At 31.1% G+C, this 21,710-nt stretch overlaps 1 protein-coding gene across 12 annotated transcripts in view; it reads right to left on the bottom strand.

Annotated features, from left to right (window-relative positions):
• Positions 1 to 21,710, bottom strand: part of LOC139522926 (dynein axonemal heavy chain 5-like) — a 101,352-nt gene that overhangs the window by 60,273 nt on the left and 19,369 nt on the right. For 5 of the 12 annotated variants that reach the window (XM_071316565.1, XM_071316564.1, XM_071316563.1 and 2 more), the window contains exons 2-3: positions 2,919 to 3,053; positions 1,677 to 1,767 (exon numbers count right to left, since the gene is read on the bottom strand). In XM_071316565.1, the coding sequence (XP_071172666.1) occupies positions 1,677 to 1,767; positions 2,919 to 3,053 (226 nt within the window). Of the gene's footprint in view, positions 1 to 1,676; positions 1,768 to 2,918; positions 3,054 to 4,565; positions 5,129 to 11,456; positions 11,846 to 17,930; positions 18,103 to 21,710 lie in introns of those variants that run through there. The other 7 variants (XM_071316573.1, XM_071316572.1, XM_071316575.1 and 4 more) reach the window with 6 other exon arrangements.

The following is a 21,710-nucleotide window of genomic DNA, read 5'->3' as shown; positions in this document are numbered from 1 at the left end:
AAATATTGAAAATCCATTGATTGAAATAACAAAATCTGATTTCATAAGGAGACTAATATTTTCTGTCAAAAGTGAAATGACCAAAGTTTTAGACCTAAATATACATTATTGTCCCATCTAGACTTAGGATTCAAATCAGAACAAACAAAGAATAAAATGACAGTTTGATAGATGTTATAATCGGAATATTAATATTTTTTATCTAATAATGAAAATGTTTATAAAATATTCTAGTCATAAGTAAATTTAAACTAGCACCATAATGACTTTATTCATACATCAATATATATCTACTGCTGATAAAAATTCACAACATCAAAGAATCATTCTTATAACTTCAATAAAATTCCTCATTCTCATTTAATCATACATCTAAAAGAACACATTATAAAATTCTTTAAATGCCACAATATTTGAAACAAAAACTGAACTTTTGAAGTTGTATTTTTGTTATAAAACCAATCATGACTAGGCAGTTTAAGGACAATGACTAATGTCAGAATAGCAAAAACATTTCCTATGTATTTTATTCAAAAGTCATATATACTGATCATCAAAAATTAAACACAACTGTATTCTGAATTCTGACTTTAAATGTTTGAGGCATTACATGCTTCATACAAAAAAAAATCCAAAGTGAAAAAAGAAAGTAGAGACCTGAAAGTAACAGTATGGTTTTTGAGAATTTTAAACTAAGAAATATTCTTAACTTCTTGACACCATTGTAATTGTCAAAACAGGTTAGGATAATCTGATTATTTTTCACAATGAAGAAATTAAAATCAAAGTAACAGTTATACACCCACAGGGTGTGTGTAGTATTTCTTTGTGTTACCAGTATACTTTTGTTTACATGTAAACAAACATGTAACCATGTGTAATATTTGAATACATGGTGTTCATTGAAGTAGACTAGAGATTAATTTCTTCACTGATCTTTTTATTCAAATACTATTTAAATTTCCTATTACACAAATTAAATGTCTCTTTATGACTTTTAGTTCAAACTATTCTAAGCATATTCAAACATTAATACTCTTACTGTGTGATTGTGCAATCACAGATATCTTTTTGGATTTTTGGAATTGTCGTTTTGAGATCATTCCAAGCCCAGTAAAGATGTGAATGTTAGATAAAGAGTAAGTTATCCCTCAAAAAGTCATCTTTATATCAACACATGATCTAACAAGATAGACAACTGAATACATTTCTTGCTTTGTTTTACTCATTTGGAATTTTGGTATTTTTTTACTTTAGGAGTCCCAACCTTATATAGCTATACTAAATTGACCCATACATAAAACCTTAACTTTTCCTATAAATAATTCTAACACTACGAGGTTACTAAGCTTCAAACCTCAAATCTAGACCTATCTTTGAAAAACCCTAAGAGCCTAACCATAAATGAACAATAAATCTAAAGTAGTATAGGGATTGTTTTGCTCATACATTATGTCCCATGATATTTCTCAGCCCATTTCATTCCAGAAGTAAACTAAACTTCTACACCCCTAAACAGATAATAGAGTTTTCAAGAACTTTGGCTGAAGAGATTGGGAATATATAATTGGGGATTCCACATTCTTGGAACAAAAGAAATGTAACAAACTTATGGGATAGCCAATGGGAACCAACAGTCACCCTTTCACTTTCATTATACATGATCATATACATACATGGTTCTTTAGGTTCTTCTGGTTCTTGGTAATAAAACAACAGCTGTCCTAAATCTCTGTTTCCATTCAGAAACTGGTCCATCATATCAATCTGAAATTATTAAGGTGTTATATTTATTAATCCTCATCAACACCAAAATGACAACCAATGTTCTAACAAATGCAACCCTTTCCCACATCCCAAGTACATTACAAATTATCCTTTCAATTTTCAATCAATTATCTGTATACAATTTTCATCCTGTGATATTTAGAACGTTAAAGATTCATCCAGTTGCAACAATTCATGGTAATTTTCCTCACAATTTGAGTAATGGTACAAAGAGTGCCGCTTATGGTACAAACAATACTGAAGTGATTTTTCTCGTCCTAGAGATATTACCACTATTTTTATTTAGCAAAAAATAATCATTCATGATTAATAAGTTAAAAACATTAATTCAGTTTCACAATTGATGTTCTTTTTATGATACAAACAATTGCAACAATGACTTTTGTCTCATTTCGAAGGAAAAGGACTTCTTACACAAATGATGTTATTATCAAAATGACAGATAGTGAAAAAAAATTAGCATTTTCATGGATATTTAATTTTGTGGTTTTGTTAATCTCTGCATACAAAGCCTTTAGATACTTCGTAATTCGTTCAACATTTGAATTTGTGGTTAGCCTGTACCCCCAAATCAAGTGAAGACCACTGTATCAGCCATGGAGTTCCAGGTCAGTAAAGAGTAATGATAGTCCACTGTATCAGCCATGGAGTTCCAGGTCAGTAATGATAGTCCACAGTTGATATAAGATTTCATATACAAGCTATTAGTTTTGTTGTCATAAAAGAAATGCCTATTGAAACAGCCAAAAAGTTAAGACCAATAGAATAGATAGATCATCAGATGTAAGTGTTGGTCATGTATTTGACAAAGCATGTGAAAAGATATTCCTCTTAATGAAACAAAACAGAATATGAAATCAGCTGTTTTCAAAACCAGCAAGTAATGTAATTTCTCTTGGAATAATTCTATTACATAAATAAAACAAAGCAGATTTAAGACAAAGTTGTAGTCAGAATATAAATTTTTTGTGTTAAAGACTGAAGAAAATTTCATAGTTTCCCTCTTCCAACTACATTTTAGGGGTAAAATAGTGTGAACTATAGACACCTTAAGACGGTGATTTGTTAAGTTAATTGTCTATTCTTCATGTTTTCCTTATAGACTACTGGTAATAAGAACTACTGCATACCTGAACTCCTTCCAAGATGGCATCCTCCACCTCTGTGACCTCCAACCCAAGGCCATCAGCCACAGTGGTAAGGATGTAGTAATGACGTTCATCTAGGCGAGCTCTCTTAGATTCTCTCTCTTCTTTCAACTTTTGCTGCAATAAAAAACACAAAATTGTACATCCAGGGACAAAATTTAAAGTTTAATATTCAATGACTTGCAATAGGGAGTACAACAACTGTCCCCCTGTTTGGCATGGCTGTGTCACCAATTGATAGCACTATCAATCCAGCAATTGTTCCAAGATTATAATGGTTGACTGAAACAACAGGGTCATTAAGAACCGAATGCTCTCTGATATATTTTGGATACCAGGTACCACTATCATGAAAACCTCATACATAAAATAATTTGTTTTGATTTTTTAAACCAGAAGGTGGCCATTGAATTTAGAACCATTTCTTCAACCAAAGTACAAACTGTCATGTTTAGATTAAAAATAATGAGAATTTCTTTTGGACAAAAACTTCAACATGGTCAGGTGAAATACCATTTCAAAACATTGTCAATATCACAACTTTGTTACTTGCCAAGCATTTGCTTTGTACAACCTATTTCTGATTATGCAAAACATTGATTTTCTATATGAAAACTGCAAAGGTTTTCTAATTTTTCAATATGGTGTTGTAAAACAAATATTTGGTTTTAATTTGATAATAATATAGATTTACATTTATGATATAACAAAAAACACTCAATATCTACAGGAACAAAGGAAAATAGCTTCAATTCTAATGAGAAAACTCTCAAATCAATTTCTTAGGAAAAAGACAGCATATAATCTCCATATTTTAAGTGTTTGATCAGTGAACATTATCCCAAGAAATGAATTTCATCAACACCAAAGACTTATCTCCATGGTAAACCAATTGTTCATAGCATGTATGTAAAATCTACTTCTAAACCCTGACAATCACAAGGTTTCAACTTTAATTTAGAATTATATCAATATACCTAACCTTGTCAATAACTTCAGGTTTCAATTATAATTAAAATTCATATCAATAAAGTTTTAAATCTATATCGGTAACAATTAAATTCACAATAGTATTAGTATAACTGCTCACAATTTGTTTAATATATATCTAGGTCAATTTATAATACTTATATTCGAAATACTGAAAGTTTTTTAAAATGTATATCTTGGAAAAATGTTAAAACAATTGAAAACAAACAAGAAGAGAATTAGCAATGGGACACTCAGACTGACTGAGAATTACCAAAACATACATAAATTAGGCTGTTAGTCTTCTCGTTTGAATTGTTTTACATTGGCCTTTTATAGCTGACTATGTGGTATAGGCTTTGCTCATTGTTGAAGGCCATACAGTGACCTATAGTTGTTAATTTCTGTGTCATTTGGTCTTTTGTGGAGAGTTGTCTCATTGGCAATCATACCACATCTTCTTTTTATAATAACAATAGGCTTTAGATATTCAGCTGTAATGTATTCAAAGCAAAGGCTAGAAATACATACCAATCCCCCCTTTTTTTTTTTTTACACTTTTACAGAAAAAAAATTGAAAAGTCAAACTCTTCTGACAAAAATGTCGGTTCTGAGACAAGACATTTTTTTCAATGTATAAAACACATTATCTATACTTACTAGTTGTGATTCCCTATTAGCTTTTCCTGCCATAGATGCCATTTTAAAATCAGAATAAAAGTCCTAAACAGGTTTATAGGCTCACAAAAATGCACTATATTATGTCATTATAAAAAGTGCTCAATAATAAAACTCATCCAATAGAGGATAAAAGTTATTTTATTATCCCAAACAATGAATATTGTCAACAATATTTTTTTTAATCCTTTTTTAAACGAAGCATTAAACAAACTAGCACTCCACCGCTGATATAAAATGCAAATAATTTGTTCCAAGTCTACACAAAGCCCTTGTACACATATTCATTGAACAGAAAGTTTTGCGTCAATTGAGTATACAAATAACTTTCCCGGTATCTATGTGTATTGTTTGTATATCCAATACAAAATGATGGAAGGACTTTAGATAAGGGTCTCGGTTATATCAATTTCATAAAAACCTTTCATTATTTTAAATCTAACTTGTTCTAACAGATCAATAATTAAAAGAATTTGTTGTTTTAAGTATTTCCTTTTTACTTATGTAAGTACAATTGGCACTCATTGATCTATCCACGCTTGGTCAATCAGCGATTTAAAAAACTGATTAAAACATACCATAATAAAATTAAATTATACAGTGAAAGATATGGGTGGCTTTTCTAACAAGCTGATTAATTTGATCTATTTTTAAATTTACTTTTATAATTTTATCCAATATAATTCACTACAATCAAGTTTTATTTCAATTTATTTTTTCTATTTACTTTTAATTTGAGAGTAATCACAAAATCACAATTTATTTTTTTCATACTTTGCCAAAATCATGTAGTATTTTGTGAAAAATATAATTAAAAAGATATGTGGCAACCGAGCAGCTTAATTGCTTTAAAGCTACAGGTTGTGAAAAGTTAAAACAAATATAGTATGAATTTTCCAGAGAAAAAGTAACATAAGGTTCATAGTCGGAACTAGGGATTAGGGTGGCCCTGGGATGCATTGGCCCCCCTTTTTTTGGAAAAATTTGGTTGATTATATTAAGAATCACTGAAGCATGACTGGAGCCGGCCAGTCAATGCCCCCCTCCCCCTTTATGAAAATTTCTTGATCCGCCATTGATGTGAATAGTAATTCATGAAACAAAATCTTTAAAAGTTCCTAAAAAGTTAAGGGATCAGTGCTTGTTTGCAATCAAATTTTTCATTCTTTCAGTTTAGTATTTCTGTTAAGGCTTTCAATGAACCCTATTCAACACATGTTGCAGATAGCTAATAAAATTAAGCATGAGACAGAAACGTGTAAAGTAATATATGTAATGTTGAACTTTTCAATCATATCTTAATTATAATATGTTTACATGCCTCACGAAGCAAGAACTTTTCTTAACTACCAATTAAACCACTGATAGCATATATATGTAACAATCTTATTTCAGAAAATTATCTAAAAATTGTAAAAGGGGAAGTAACTCAATTTTCTCTAATTCACACATTTACCATTAACATTGCAAATAGATGCAACCCAAGAATAAACAGAACTATGTCATAGGTGGATTTAGGGGGGGGCCAGGGGGCCTGGGCCCCCCCTTTTTGGGAAAAAATTTGGTTGCTTATATAGCAAATCATTGAAGCGTGACTGAAGTGGGCCCCCTCTTAGATCAGTCAGTGGGCCCCCACTTATGAAAATTTCTGGATCCGCCACTGACATATAATTCTTTAAAATCAATACCTCTATTTACATGTTAATCATGTGATTCTTAATAAGATTATAATAATCTATGTTGTAACATATAATTATTAATAATTATTTAAATCCTTTTACTTGGCCTTATTTTTATAGGGTATATATGCACCTGCAATCTTAAGCCTGTAACACTAATCTAGTTTTGCATTAAAATGAAACCAAACAGACCTGGTCACATTGGCACCTCTAAACTACAATTAGCTATTTATAACATGTAGTCCACTCAGGGATTTAAGCATTTAATTTTATTTGATTTGTATAAATCTTGGATTGATTGATTGGTGAGTAAAACCACTTTCAGCACTTTTGTGTTATTTTGTTGCGGTCAGTTTTTATTGTTTGAGGAAGCCAGAGTGCATGGAGAGAACCACTAACCTTTGGCAGGAAAAATTACAATCCTAGTCCATTAATACTACGTGTGGGATTCGATCTAACAACCTCCGTGTTAACAGGCTAGTAATTCAGTTGTTTGACTACTCAGACTACTGAGGCCCTAATAACTCTTGAAAATAAATAATTTAAAAAAAAGGATCTGCGACTGCTTAAGAAGTATGTTTAGTACTTACAAGTCTTTCCAAGGTCTTGTGATAGTGCCGTACATGTTTGTAACTCTGCAAGAATGTCACCTTATTGGTTGACATCTTATCCAAATGGAATTATTGTTGCACTTTCTTAAATCCACATTATGATCAAAACTTTTTCTATCAACTATTACGAAACTGTTAATGAACTTTTCTTTTTTTTTTAAATTGCCTCAGTAAAATGCTTAATATTGAGAGCACAAATATAATATCTAGTAATGATATTTAAAAATATTTATCAATTGCAAAGTTTCTGGTACATCTGACTACAGCAAACAAAAGTATTAACACTACCAGGATCCCAATGCAACTCAAATATAGACGACAATAATTAAACTAGGAATAACTTTATGACAATAATTCAAGTTTGCAAATAAAATCTACAAAATTATACCATGATTAAATAGTTTCCATAGCAATTAATATGCAATATCTCAAAATTATAGTGTAATTATTATTTATAGTCATCAGGGAGGTCGTTTTGATAGTTGTAATTTCATCTTTGGAGACAGTAATCATTTCTGCTATTGTTTATCAAAGATAATCAAATGATACTTTAACATGCAATCAGGTCACAGCTTAATCTTTGTCAGGCAAAACTTCAAAGTACAATGCCTATAATTATACACAGTTATCATATTATAGTGAGAAGTTCACACTCTGATTGGATTTATTTATCAAGAACTATACAGAACTGTGTCAATAAATACAATTATTAATTGATTATTGCTTGCTTAACGTCCAGTGGCAATTATTTCATGAATACTAATGACTATCGGTTGTCCCACTATTTGTATCCCTCTGCTCAGCTCCTATAAAAATGCATATCACAGCTTGGTGACGTCAATGACGTTGACCAACCCTTAAACTTTGACCCAGACATATCACCAACCTCATCATGTATGAACCAACCAATATTGATAAGTTTGACCCAGTTTGCTGATGACAAAGAATTCGAAGACGACACTTGTTTCTACAATACAAAATATGAAATACAACCAAATAGTTGTCTTCATATTTATATTCAATTTGTAAAATATCAGCTGCTCGACACAATATTAAGCTTGTTGTGCTCACTCGACAAAAAGCTTCATTTTGTTACACACTGATTATGTTTTAAAATATCAATAAGCAGACACCTTTTCCATCATTAGGCCAACCAAAATGAAGGGCATGAAATTTGGACTGCCACTGGAAATGAGGCTATGTTAGATAGGGGTAGAAAATCTAACCTTGCAACAGCCAATCTTTATCCCCTCAAAGATTTTTGGAAGAGGTCTTGTAATAAACCACTTTCTATATACTAGGCATCAGACTTAAAATCCTCATTCTGACTGAAGAGACACAAGACACAACCGTATGAACCCCCCCCCCCCCCCCCCCTCTTTAAGCAAGACTTTTACTGTCAAAATCAGAACATCTTTAAAAGTTCATATGATATAGAACATGTGTATTAATTTTCAAGATGATGTGACCACATTTTTTGGGGGTATAAAACAATCTTGACCAAGACTTGATACTGATATTGGATAAAAGCATGGACAAACAGACAGACTGGATAACTATCCTCTTAGTGACCGGCTTTAATATGCAAAGCATACACAAAATACAAATTAGTGACCGGCTTTAATATGCAAAGCATACACAAAATACAAATTAGTGACCGGCTTTAATATGCAAAGCATACACAAAATACAAATTAGTGACCGGCTTTAATATGCAAAGCATACACAAAATACAAATTACCATAACGTCAATAAATAAATTCCTGTATCAAAGCAACACTTAACATTAATATAATACAATAAGAAGGTTGCCATGTAGCCAAATGTTACTGGAAATATTTGGTGCAGTTACAAGGGGACATAACCCAATAAAAACAGAAGTAAGTTCAGTTTACAAAAATTGATAATTTCAACAAAATATAATTTCAAGTGAATCAATAATAAAAAAAACCTTGTCTATCTTTAGTAACAAACCATTCGTAACAAAGTGAAAATTGATTCTGCAGAAAAAATTCTTTCTTCATTGTAATCTGACCTATGTTACGGTTGTAAATTTTTCATGACTGATGCTGACAATTAAATTAATCCATAAACCTTGAATACAATTGAAGCTGGAAAGTTAGTAGCATAAAACAGATAGAAAATAATTGGCTCACTGTATTTTTAATTGTTCAAAAGCAATCATAGACATGAAGGTGTATGTGTATTTACTCTGGGTGTAAGAATATAAATGGTCTAAATTCTTTATTAGATGATAAAGTAATCCAAACTTGCTTTCAGTAACTTGGATCATCTGAACTTTCCAAAAGGGTATGAACAAAACTGGGAAATAGAAATAGAATTTTAGGCCAACCTAGGGCATAATGACATACTGATTTTTTTAAATATGGGTGTTAAATGTCGTTAGGATTTTTTTTCTATCTAAATCAAAATAAAATTATTTTTGTATTGAAATCATGTGCTATGATACATGAAACCTTTTTACTAAACTATTGAAAAAAAAATTCGTTTAAAAGAAAAGTTTTACAAAACTTGCACGTCTACACATGAAAATGATATAAGGTTATAACTATAAATGGCCATATTTTAATATAAATCTATCATACTTTCCTTACACCTGAAAACTTTTGTGCAAATATCAAATTTAACTCTCATTTTTTATATCAAATGTCAATTTAACACTACAATGTACATTTTAATTCTGAAAAGACAACTAATTATTTATCCATTTTTAACAAAAGGATGCTAGTCTCCTTACAATACAGAGACACAGGTTGCCAATACCAGATTATTTCAGGGTGGTCACAGTGATAAAAAAAAAAAGAAAACAAAGGTTGCTTCTGAAATCTTACAAACTTAACTTCCATATAAAGGAACAAATTAAATACATATTGACTTTAATTTATGACATGTAATTTGAAACAAACTATCAATATATACATTCTTGCAATTTTTTTCAAACAACTTAGGGTACAACTTCCACAAGAAAAATATAGACATCTGTTATAGGCTGATTGTTTTGAATATTATGTTAGATTTTGTGGTTAAATAGGACCCTCTTTGCATGTATTCACATGTTTTTGGTGAAATTTTAGAAAGAACAAATCAGAAGCTAGTTTCAAAACTGCCAAATTAGGAATCATTTTTAACATTATGATATTGAAAAACAAGAATGTGTCCAAAAGTACATGGATGCCCCACTCGCACTATCCTTTTCCATATTCCATGGACTGTGAAATTGGGTAATAATCTAATTTGGCATTAAAATTAGAAAGATTATACTATAGAGAACATATGTACTAAGTTTCAAGTTGATTGGACTTCAATTTCATCAAAAACTACCTTGACCAAAAACTTTAACCTGAAACTCCCACTTTCATTTTCTATGTTTAGTGGACTGTGAAATTAGGGTCAAAAGTCTAATTTGGCTTTAAAATTAGAAAGATCATACCATAAGCAACAAGTGTACTAAGTTTCAAGTTGATTGGACTTTAGCTTCATCAAAAACTACATTGACCAAAAACTTTAACCTGAACGGACACACAGACGAACAGACGAACGAACGAACAGACAATCGGAGCCACAGACCAGAAAACATAATGCCCCTCTACTATCGTAGTTGGGGCATAAACATGCTTGTTTGATGGTATTAGTAATCTGCCCAGTAGTGTATCTAGGATCACTACATACAATTGACATACATTTTAATTTATGCTGTCAATAATATTGTAATATTTTGCCAAAAATTATAGTTTATCAGCACAGCAAATCTTGACTTTCCTTCTTAAAAAACTTTGGCCCTTTTGAATATACTGCTTCAGATGAACTTTCAGATTTTAAATGTTTGGCGCTGAGTTTTCATCTTGTAATATAAAATGCTCAACTAATGGACCAATCACTGTGGGTTAACTTTGATTCGAGAAGGGTTCAAAATGTTTAATATAAAATAAAACTTTACTATACACTGAAAATCATAAATATTCATGAATGTATTGCATATCTATATGAAAAAAATAAACCAAATGGTATAGGTGTTCTTAACAATCTAATACTATCAAAATATGTATCAACATATTTTACCAAAAAACTAAATTTAAAAATTGTCCATCATGACCTTTGAGTTGAACATTTTTTTATTCCAGATGTGATACTTGATAAAGGCAACAGTAGTATATGCTGTTCAAAACTCATAAATCAATAGAGAAAAAACAAATCTGGGTTACAAACTAAAACAGGGGGAAGCGCATTAAATATAAGAGAATTACAACACAACAGAAGCACAACATTAAAATGTAAACTAAACTTGTTTTTAAAAAGTTTTTATTTTTCCCCCCTTTAATCCCCCTCCCCTGCTCAAAACTTGACCCTCTGAATTTCAATGAATTGTAATACTAAGAATATCAATTGTCTTGGAAAATGGACCATTTGGTAAAAACTGTACAATTTTTTCCATTTTCTTGCCAATAAGTAAGGCATCTGTTTTGATTGACAGTTCTGAAGTTTTATTTGTTATCTAAACAACAACTAACTCTTCAAAGAATTTAAAAATCATTTAAGTCTCTAGTACAATAAGTGAGTACTTACAATCATTCCAACAACATGCTGTGTTCGTATCCTAGCTCGAACACGACCAACCGCTCTCTTTAGAAAACGATTCATTATTGAAAAGTTTCCTGATAAAATGATCTTTTAAAAAATATCATACAACTGATATTTCAAATTTATCCAATTTCATAATTCCGTCATATAAATTTCTCGTATATCAATAAATGATGCTAAATTAAAGCGAATGACAAAACATTCATCATGTTAAGGATTTTAAGTTGAAATTGATATTACTATCATTGTCATCCCAACAAACATCAAGACATCAACGTGGAACAATGAATTATTGAATACAAATGACAAAACGGGTGAAATCTGACTAAATAACTCCATCTTTATGGTTACGCTTGATAAAACCATAAACATTTAATGGTAAAGTGTGATATGATAAAGCCATTATATTTTACATAACACTGGGAACAAAAGTTATAGGTACGTTAATTAGTGGCAAAGCAGGAAATAGTCAGATATAAATGGAACTGGATTCTGTGGGGACCAGGAAAAGCAATAGGAAATGACAGTTATTAACAATACATTAAACTGTCCTGCATCTTTCTCCTTGATCTATAATAAGATCACAAATGATCTTACCTCTGCAAAACTTTTAGTAAATCTGGCACTTAGGAACTAGTCAAAATAATGCAAATTTTATCAATATAAAAGACAAAAAATCTTATTTAACAAAAGCAGGCATCAACATAATATCATATTTTTTTTATTATATACAGATAAAATAATTTACCTGTATAATTTGAGGAAATATACCCATGTTGTTTTTGATCCAAAATATCTTTAATTTTTTTTTTTAGCATTGAGACCTTTGCCTTCAATTATTGATAGGCTAAAATTAAACAAAAAGCCTTAGGAAAAGCATGGTCTCAGGATCTAATGTATACTTATATAATATTACAATTTCATACATGTTTCTAACTTTTAACTGTTACATGTATTATCATTGTCCTTTGGTATTTGGTAGATTTTGAAGATATTTGTAGTAACATTTCCTTTCTGTTTGCAAATTCCGTTAACATGGTAACTTACCTGTATTCTAAAAATTGTAGACTTAAATATGGGATTTCCTCTGGTGAAAATAAGTCTGCGAAATTTTGGTGCACTTCTCTTCATTTTAATACTTTTTACTCTTTTTTTTTCAAAAGTTATGGAATGAAATGCAAATATTAATTAAGACAATCTATCATGACACAAATGTAATTGGTCACATTTATATGTTCCCAGTCTTTTGACAATACTCTCACAAGTTCCCAATCAACTATCCATCACTTGAAATCAGCTCTGTATCACAATCCAAAATTGAATGGTGAAGTTAGCAATTTTTCTAATTCTATAACATTATGCAAAATTCGATATGGCCTCAACTTAATATTTTTGCTCCCATTTCTCCTAATTTTTAGCTTAATCCACTTGACAACAAAAGTGCAAAGGTGTCATCAATTTCACCTGAGTGGCATCGTAAATGATATTTTCCACTTCAATATGAAGATTCCATCAGTAAGAATGTCTCATTTACATTAAGACGTTAACTTAATTCTTAATCAAACAACTTGTCGGGAGTCCTCTTGAACCACAATTTACTGACTTGATCCTCGGTTTGTGTACAGACCCATCATCCTTTATTTAATTAGGATTATTTATGAATATTGATGGTCCATTTATGGTCGAAATTATGGTACTCGTTCTGGACAATTTCCCCATCAAAAGACAAACTGTACTTATAATCTGTGCTAATACCGTTACCCATAAATGTATAATGAATCTGACATTCTCAGAACTCTAGACATCGTTTCCTGGGAGTTTTTAGTAAAGTTATATGACATCTTTGAGACACAATATTGCACTAACGCCTTGTTTTATATTGGATTTATATGGTTATTACAACTCTAGACTATGAACTACATTAAATCTTTATTTCATAATATCCTAAACCACTATTAAACATGGTGTCTGTATAAAGATGAAAGTCACAAAAGATTAAACATATGAGTAGAAATAAAATGAATCCTTAGAGATGTATATATATTCAGAAAATGATGATAAAAACTGTTATAAGAAATACAATATTTCTGTAATTTCAAATTGATAGCACCTTTTTTTTTCCGCAAGATTATATTTTTTCAGTAATATACATGTATAAGATTGCTCATCACCCTGATATTTGTCTGACCTTTTGACATTTGAAACATAGGTATATATCTACAGTAACATTTTGCTTGTTGACTACTTGCATTCATTTATTTTTGTTTTTTGTTTTTTCTAAATTTTGAGATGTACCAGTTTTTGTGGGATTTGAAAAGAATAAACGTATAACAATTATACAACTATAACAGTATAAAGACATGAAGTTTTGTACCTAAGCTATAAGGAAAACAACCATCTTAAAACTTATACAATACTAGGTCTTACATTAACTCCTTTACCCTAAGTATAAAAGTAAAATAAAGGGCCAAATAATCTTTTTTCAGGAATTTCAGGAATATTAGGAGAGTTCTAGGTTTCTAGAGTTATGACCCTTTATATGAACTTAGAAAATTGCTATTTTTTTGTTTCTGCATTCTTACTTTTGAAAGTTTGCAAGTTTGCCTCATGCAAATTTTATGAGACTATATACAAAATGCTTATAGAACCAACATTTTGTGTGCTCAGAGACACATTCTTCTTTTATTTATGATAAAAATCAAAGGAAAAGACAATCTGTTATAAATACTGCTATGCATGAAGCAGGATGTTTATAATTGTGAACAAAATCGGTATTCAGGTACAAATAGACCTATAGGTTACAGTTTATAGATATACAGGAGTTCACAAAAACTATATTTAAACAACTAGGTTTTGATGATCTGCAAGATTAATAAGCTTTAAATCCCAAAATAGTTCAATTAATAAGATAATTTATGTTCACAACTGCCAAATCAAATGAAAAATGCATGAGGTTCCATAATCTATGCCAAAATTTCATTGAGTAATATTCTATTAGAGATGACAGACGTACTATGATTTAAACAGCTGATTTTGGAAGTTGTTAATAGACGCCAAAACACTTCAGATCTTTCTTTGAATATTTGTATTTAGAATTTTATTTAAAACATATATTTGTCTCATATTTATAAACATCATCACAACCATATTCTCAGATATTATCTGTAAGTTTTCTCTATTCTGATTTGACCGAATTTGGTTTTTTTTCAACATTAAAAAGTGTGTTGCCATATAAAGAAGAAAATGTATAGCCACCACCAGTAATTATTTCTATCAGTAAACAAGGATAATTTATACATAAATATTGTGTCAATTTACGTTTATGGCGGAGGGCTGATAAAGACAATACTACATCTAGTGTGTGTGTCCAATGCTGATTTCCTTTTACCATTAATATCCAAAGTCTGATTTATGTGAATTGATGGCAATCCAAAATTTTCCATTTAACAGACTGAATCAATTTATTGTTGATTTTGTTCTATCAATTAACTGTAGATTCAGAAAAGTAAGTTTGCATGTTATATTGAAATCGTTGAATAATGGACAGAAAAATGAAGTTCCATTTCAGGAAATTTAAAGTTTAATTATTACAATTTCAGGAAAGGTCATATCAAATTATGTTTCAAATGTGAAAAACAGGTTTTTTTTTATGCAAAACATGGTAGTGGTAGTTTCCCTTTCAATTTTTCCAATATAAGGATAAATGCAATCTGAATTTTTAATGCTATAATTTTGTGAAAAAATGTTCTTTCAATGTTTGAATTCTTATTGACTCGAGTGGTGAAAAAAAATTGTGTTTCCTTTATGTGTAGGACATATATCTTCTCCTGTCTTACAATTTTATATACTTTTGAATCTTCATCATATATTGACAAAAAAAAAACTCTTCTACTTTCAGTTCATCAATCATGTGCTCATAATTTATAATCCTTTAGCAGGGAGAATATTCTTCTTCTTATTTTTCTTTCTAATTTATAAGTTTCCAATCTTTCATATTCTAATTCAGGATTGTTCCATTTATTTATTCTTAAACTTTTAGACCATTTTCTATATTCTTTATTTATTTTAACTCTGCTGTACTTTTTCTTTAAATTTTAGCACCCAATAATTCTCTTTTCCTTGTTTTTTTTACATATTTTTCTCTATTCTTTATATTTTTGTCCCTTTACTCTGCAGTTTTTACTCATTATTCTTTTTACTGTAAACCCTACCCAGACCCCAATGATAGAGACATGTCTATTCTTGATGACTGTATATACCTTAAGATATCTTTTATGTTTTTGTTGTTGTTGGGTTGCTAAATCAATGATATTTTAATACCTCATAACTCATTTCATTAATGTGACACAAAATCTATAATTCAGCACGATTTCAATCAATCTTTTTAATCCTATTCAACTATTTAAAACAATCACTATTTCTATATTTATAATATTCCCAAACTAATATAGATACTTTTTCAAATATTTCAATTTCATTGGTTTTTTTTTACTATATATACAACTGTACCAGAACAAATTAATATTTTAGTAGTTTCAAATAACACATTAAAGGGACTACGGTAACAATTTTCTGAATCAGCCAACCTCAACAAAAATTCAAATAAAAACATTTAATTTTATTCCCTTTAAAAATCAACAGGAGAAATTATGATGTTATCTTTGTCATAAATATAAACAAATATAAACACTGGTCACTTAGCAACATGTCAACAGAAACAGTTATAATACACATGACAGTCATCTGTGGTAAGGGAGATAACCCAAAAATGTTACTATTACTGTGATACAAAATATGCATACTTTTTTAGAAGTTAGAAATTGTGCTTTCTTATAGGTATTAAACCCCTTTTTAAAGGAATGTATTGGTGTATAAACTCAATCAATTCACTTACAAACAAATAAAAGTCAGAAGGGCTTTTATGATATGTTTGTGAGTGACTTGGTCCAGTTTATACACCAATGAATTCCTTTAAAAAGGTGTTTAATCCTTATAATTCTTAAAAATTGGAGAAAGATAATAAATTTTTCCACACTCGTTACCTCTCACACATGAAATGTATATTTGTGTCACTGAATAGGCCTAGCGCATGAATATATTTGTTTGTTAATGCAAAAAATATGTACTCAATGAAATTTAATATCTGAAAAAAAACCTCTGAAACAAACTCTTATTATCATTCAAACAAACGTTTTTGTGTATTATTTTATATAACTCTTAACATGCAGTGAAACTAAATTTGGACCGTCGGTATTATTGAATTATAACTTGTTCTATTTAAACAAATGGCGAATGACTGATTAGTCATAATGGTTGCTTGGCATCCAGCTGCAAATATTTCATAAATATATAAAGTATGCCCAAAAAATAGAAAGAAAGAAAATAAGAAAGACACCATATTTCAATGATAGTTAAATTAACAATTGAACCTATACCACATAGATACTTCAGAATACAAAACTTTAAATATTCCTGTCATGTTATTTCTAGGAAATTCTTCACCACAACACCTCTATAACTAAAATAAAACTCAGTAGATCTGCCATCTGTTTTACTTAAACCACAAGGGTTTGATTTGATTTTCTATGTTTTAACGCCACTTATAAGCACAGCTTTTGGGCTATTTTGTGGCATACGGTTTTTATTGTTGGAGTAAGCTGGAGTTCCTGGAGAATACCACAACCTGTCATAGGAAAACTGACAACCAGATTCAATTAAGGTTGGAGTCCAGTGCATCCGCATAAGTAGGGTTTGAACTCACAACCTCAGTGCAGACTGGCTAGTGATTACAGTGGTAACTACTAGACCAAGCGGCCACCAAGGCCTTTATAACCACTAAGGATGTCTTATTATCCCATGACTGTTTTGGCATGATACAAACATATAGCTAGTTGATTTGTATATGGCCAAATATTTATTGGTTATTGGATATTGGGACAAATGGATGGGAGGTTGAATCAGGAGATGCACGACTCTTTTGACTGCTGAATTGAAGGAAGGACATTTGTGTCATTTTTCCTTATGCAAGTTATAATGATTGTCTCCCTTTTTTCACTTAATTGTAACTCATAGAAGGCTATGCACACATTTGAAAACAATTTAAATAGATTTTAATGATGAACAAAACATAAATTATGTGTTTCTATGACCCAAATACCTCCTTGCATGAAATATAAGAATAATAACCCTTAAAAAAGTTTTCAATTTCTGTTTTTTTCAGGAAGCAAATGAAATGGACAAACATGTTGGAACAAATTATTCAGTGGACATGTACTTATGTTACAGTGTTTCATGGCTATGAATTTATTACTTTGACTCCTCACATTTCTCAATACTTTCTCATATCAAAATAAGATTTATCATCTAATAAATAAAATAAAGTTCATGTTAGACAAGTTCGAAATTTAAATCAAAAACTCTTTATGACTTTGAATAAAATTTAAATCAACATCGACTTACTTGAGATTTATGTGAATGATACGATGATTCCCAAGTATCCATTTTTTACTTTTTTTCTTTTTTTACAACTGAGATCTCGAAAACAACAGTGAAATTGAAATATTTAAAACTCATTCACAAAGAAATGAATCAAGCATGTTTCTTTAAGTGAAAAATTTCATTTCATATGATTGAAAGAGAAATATAAGAACACATTATTTAATTTTCACTCCAATTTTTTAATTTAAAAACATTGTGTACAATAGATGTTTTATAAGAAAACAACCAAGTCATTGTATTTTAGTATCAATATTATAAAAGATTGTATGCTGGATTGGCAAGGGGAGATTATATCCAACACATTATTTTTTTAACAATGAACAATGTGCACAACCTCACAGAGGATTATGTGTACCCAATAGGTAGAGGAGTGTTACATAATAAGGGATGCTGAAGTTTATCTAAACTTCCATAAAACACAAATCTACATGTAATGGAGGTGAAGGTTGATTGCTTGATTGTTGGTATACTATTTTAATTTCCCCTTTTGTTTTAATTTTACTGATTGAGTGCTGCAAATATATTGGTCTGGAACACTGTTTGCTAAAAATTTAGACATTAAACTCCACTCACCTCCCATAATAAGACAAAGTTCAACAATTGGATATTAAATATATATATATATGTATCCTTTCTCCATGTTAGGTATATGCACAACTGTTGTACAATATAAATAAAGGTTCTACACAAAAACTGTAAGGATTTACAGGATTAATTAGATGATTATCAGGTGTTCCACACCACTTTCAGCACTCCTGTTGCTAGATCTTTAGAAGCCACTTTTTATTGGCTGAGGAACCTAGAGTACCAGAATAAAACCACTTACCTTCAGCATGTCACTTAAGAAAGAAGCAGAACCCACATGCATTGAGTAGTGTTCAGAATCCCAATCCCGATCCCATTGCTGACAGACTATTGTTAGAATAGAGAATGGAAAAGAGGAATGTGTCAAAGAGACAACAACTCAACTAAAAAGCAAAAACAAAACAAGGGCGCCCATGGGTCTTCAACACAACAACAAAATCTTGTAGCTGGCCCCTGAACAATAATATATACCATTTCATGTTTCTATCTTGTGTGACCTGAGAAAAGTTTATACTAGTGATGACTACAGAGACCACTCATCCACCAAGAACCTACCTAATCAAGAAATTTCTCCCAACATTTATAAAGTTTAGCAATTTTAAGTTTTTGTAAAATTAAAAAAAAAAAATATTCCCCAAAATAATTCAAAATAGATATATAATCCCTACAAACACATGATAAAACAAAAGATAGTTCTTTAATTGCTGTTCGTATCATAAAGTAACAGTTAGGCCTTCATTTATTACAGCGATCAAAAGTTTCAAATCACATCAAGTCCAATAGGGACCCATGGTGCACTAGTTTTGAAAAAATCAACATTGCTTCATTTGTGCATTGAAGAAAATAGGAATTGCAGTTAACATAGACCAAATATGGTACAAGAATCAAATAGATGTAGGAAATGTGGTATGAAATCCAAAGAGGCAACTCTCAATCCAAATAACAATTAATAAAAGTAAACCATTATAGGAGTCGCTGATTACATAGACCAAATATGGTACAGGAATTGTAATTTTACAGAATTTATGTGTAGCAGGAACTATGGTACATTTATTTCACACACCACATCAGGTGCAGAAATGATAATATAGCAAAGACTACATGAGGTGCAAGAACAAACATGTGAGTACTGGCTTCTCTGTTTTTAGCATGGTTTTCATACTTAGACTCAATATTAACAAATCATAATACTTGATTTGTGTATTGAGCAAAAATTTCAAACCCTATGTACCACATGTGGAGCTGAAATATAGCATGACACAGACCACATGTGGAACAGAAAATGTAGCAATAGAGAGAACACATGTGGCACAGGAAATGTAGCAATACAGAGAATACATGTGGTATGGAAATTAACAATACACAGAACATATGTTGCACATGAAATGTAGCAATACAGAGATCACATGTGGCACAGGAAATGTAGCATTACACATGTCAGATATATGTCATAGGAAATATAGCAATACAGAGAACACATGTGGCACAGGGAGCATATCATTACAGAGAACACACGTGCCACAGGAAATGTAGCAATAAAGAACACATGTGGTACAGGAAATGAAGCAATACAGAGAACACATGTGGCACAGGAAATGTAGCAATACAGAGAATACATGTGGTATAGGAAATGTAGCAATACAGAGAACATATATCGCACAGGAAATGTAGCAATACAGAGATCACATGTGGCACAGGGAGCATATCATTACAGAGAACACACATGCCACAGGAAATGTAGCAATTGAGAACACATGTGGTACAGTAAATGTAGCAATACAGAGAACACATGTGGTATAAAAAATGTAGCAATAGAGAACACATGTGGTACAGGAAATGTAGCAACACAGACAACACATGTGCCATAGGAAATGTAGCAATACAATGAAAAAAATATGATATGTAGCAATACAGAGAAAGCATGTGGCATAGAAAATGTAGCATTACACAGGCCACATATGCCACAGGAAATATTGAAATAGAGACATCATGTGGTACAGAAAATGTAGCAATACAGAGAACACATGTAGCACAGGAAATGTAGCAATAGAGAACACATGTGGAACAGGAAATGTAGCATTACAGACCACATGTGCTATAAAAATGTAGCATTACACATAAAATTGTTAAACGAAATGGTGAAAATGCCAAAGAGACAACAACCCGACCAAGGAGAAGGCAACAGCTGAAGGCCACCAATGGGTCTACCACATGTGGCATAGCAAAAATGTTGCATTACACAGATCATATGGGGAACAAGAAATAAATCATTACACATACTACATAAGGTACATGAATTGTACCATTACACACTATACATTTGCCACAGGAAATAAAGCACTACACAAACCACAGGTGTCACAGGAAGTGCAGCATTACACTGACCACATGTGGTACAAGAAATGTAGCATTACACAAAGAACATGAGGTACTGGAAATTTAGCATTACACAGACCACATGTAGTAGAGGTCAGAAATGTAGCATTACACAAAGTACATGAGATACAGGAAATGTAGCATTACACACAGTTTAATTACACACAGTTCATTTGCCACAGGAAATATGAACTATACAGACCACAAGTGACACAGGAAATGCAACATTACACAGACCACATGTGGTACAGGAAATGTGGCATAAGACATCGTACATTTGCCACAGGAAATAAAGCACTACCCAGGCCATATGTGGCACAAGAAATGTAGCATTACACAAACCACATGTGGCACAGGAAAATTGTTGCATTACAAATATCATGTGTGGAACTGGAAATAAAGCACTACACAGACTACATGTGGTACAGGAAATGAAAGCATTACACAGACCACATGTGCCACAGGAAATAGAGCACTACACAGACCACATGTGGCACAAGAATGTCACATTACACAAACCACATGTGGCACGGGAAGAGTGTTGCATTACACAGACCACATGAGGCACAGGAATTGTAGCTTTACACAGATCACAAGTGGCAAAGGAAATGTAGCATTAAACAAACTTCATTTAATGCAAAAAATTTAGTCTTTTCCCAACTAAATGTGGTACAGAAATGTAGCATTAAACAGACCTAATGGGGCTCCAGAAATGTAGCATTACAGACCACATAGGGCTCCAGAAATGTAGCATTACACAGACCACATGGGACTCCAGAA

The sequence above is a fragment of the Mytilus edulis genome, chromosome 5 (genome assembly GCF_963676685.1).
Source record: "Mytilus edulis chromosome 5, xbMytEdul2.2, whole genome shotgun sequence".
NCBI lineage: Eukaryota > Metazoa > Mollusca > Bivalvia > Mytilida > Mytilidae > Mytilus > Mytilus edulis.
The sequence above is the reverse complement of the archived record's forward strand: the minus strand, read 5'-3'. Positions and strand labels throughout refer to the sequence as shown.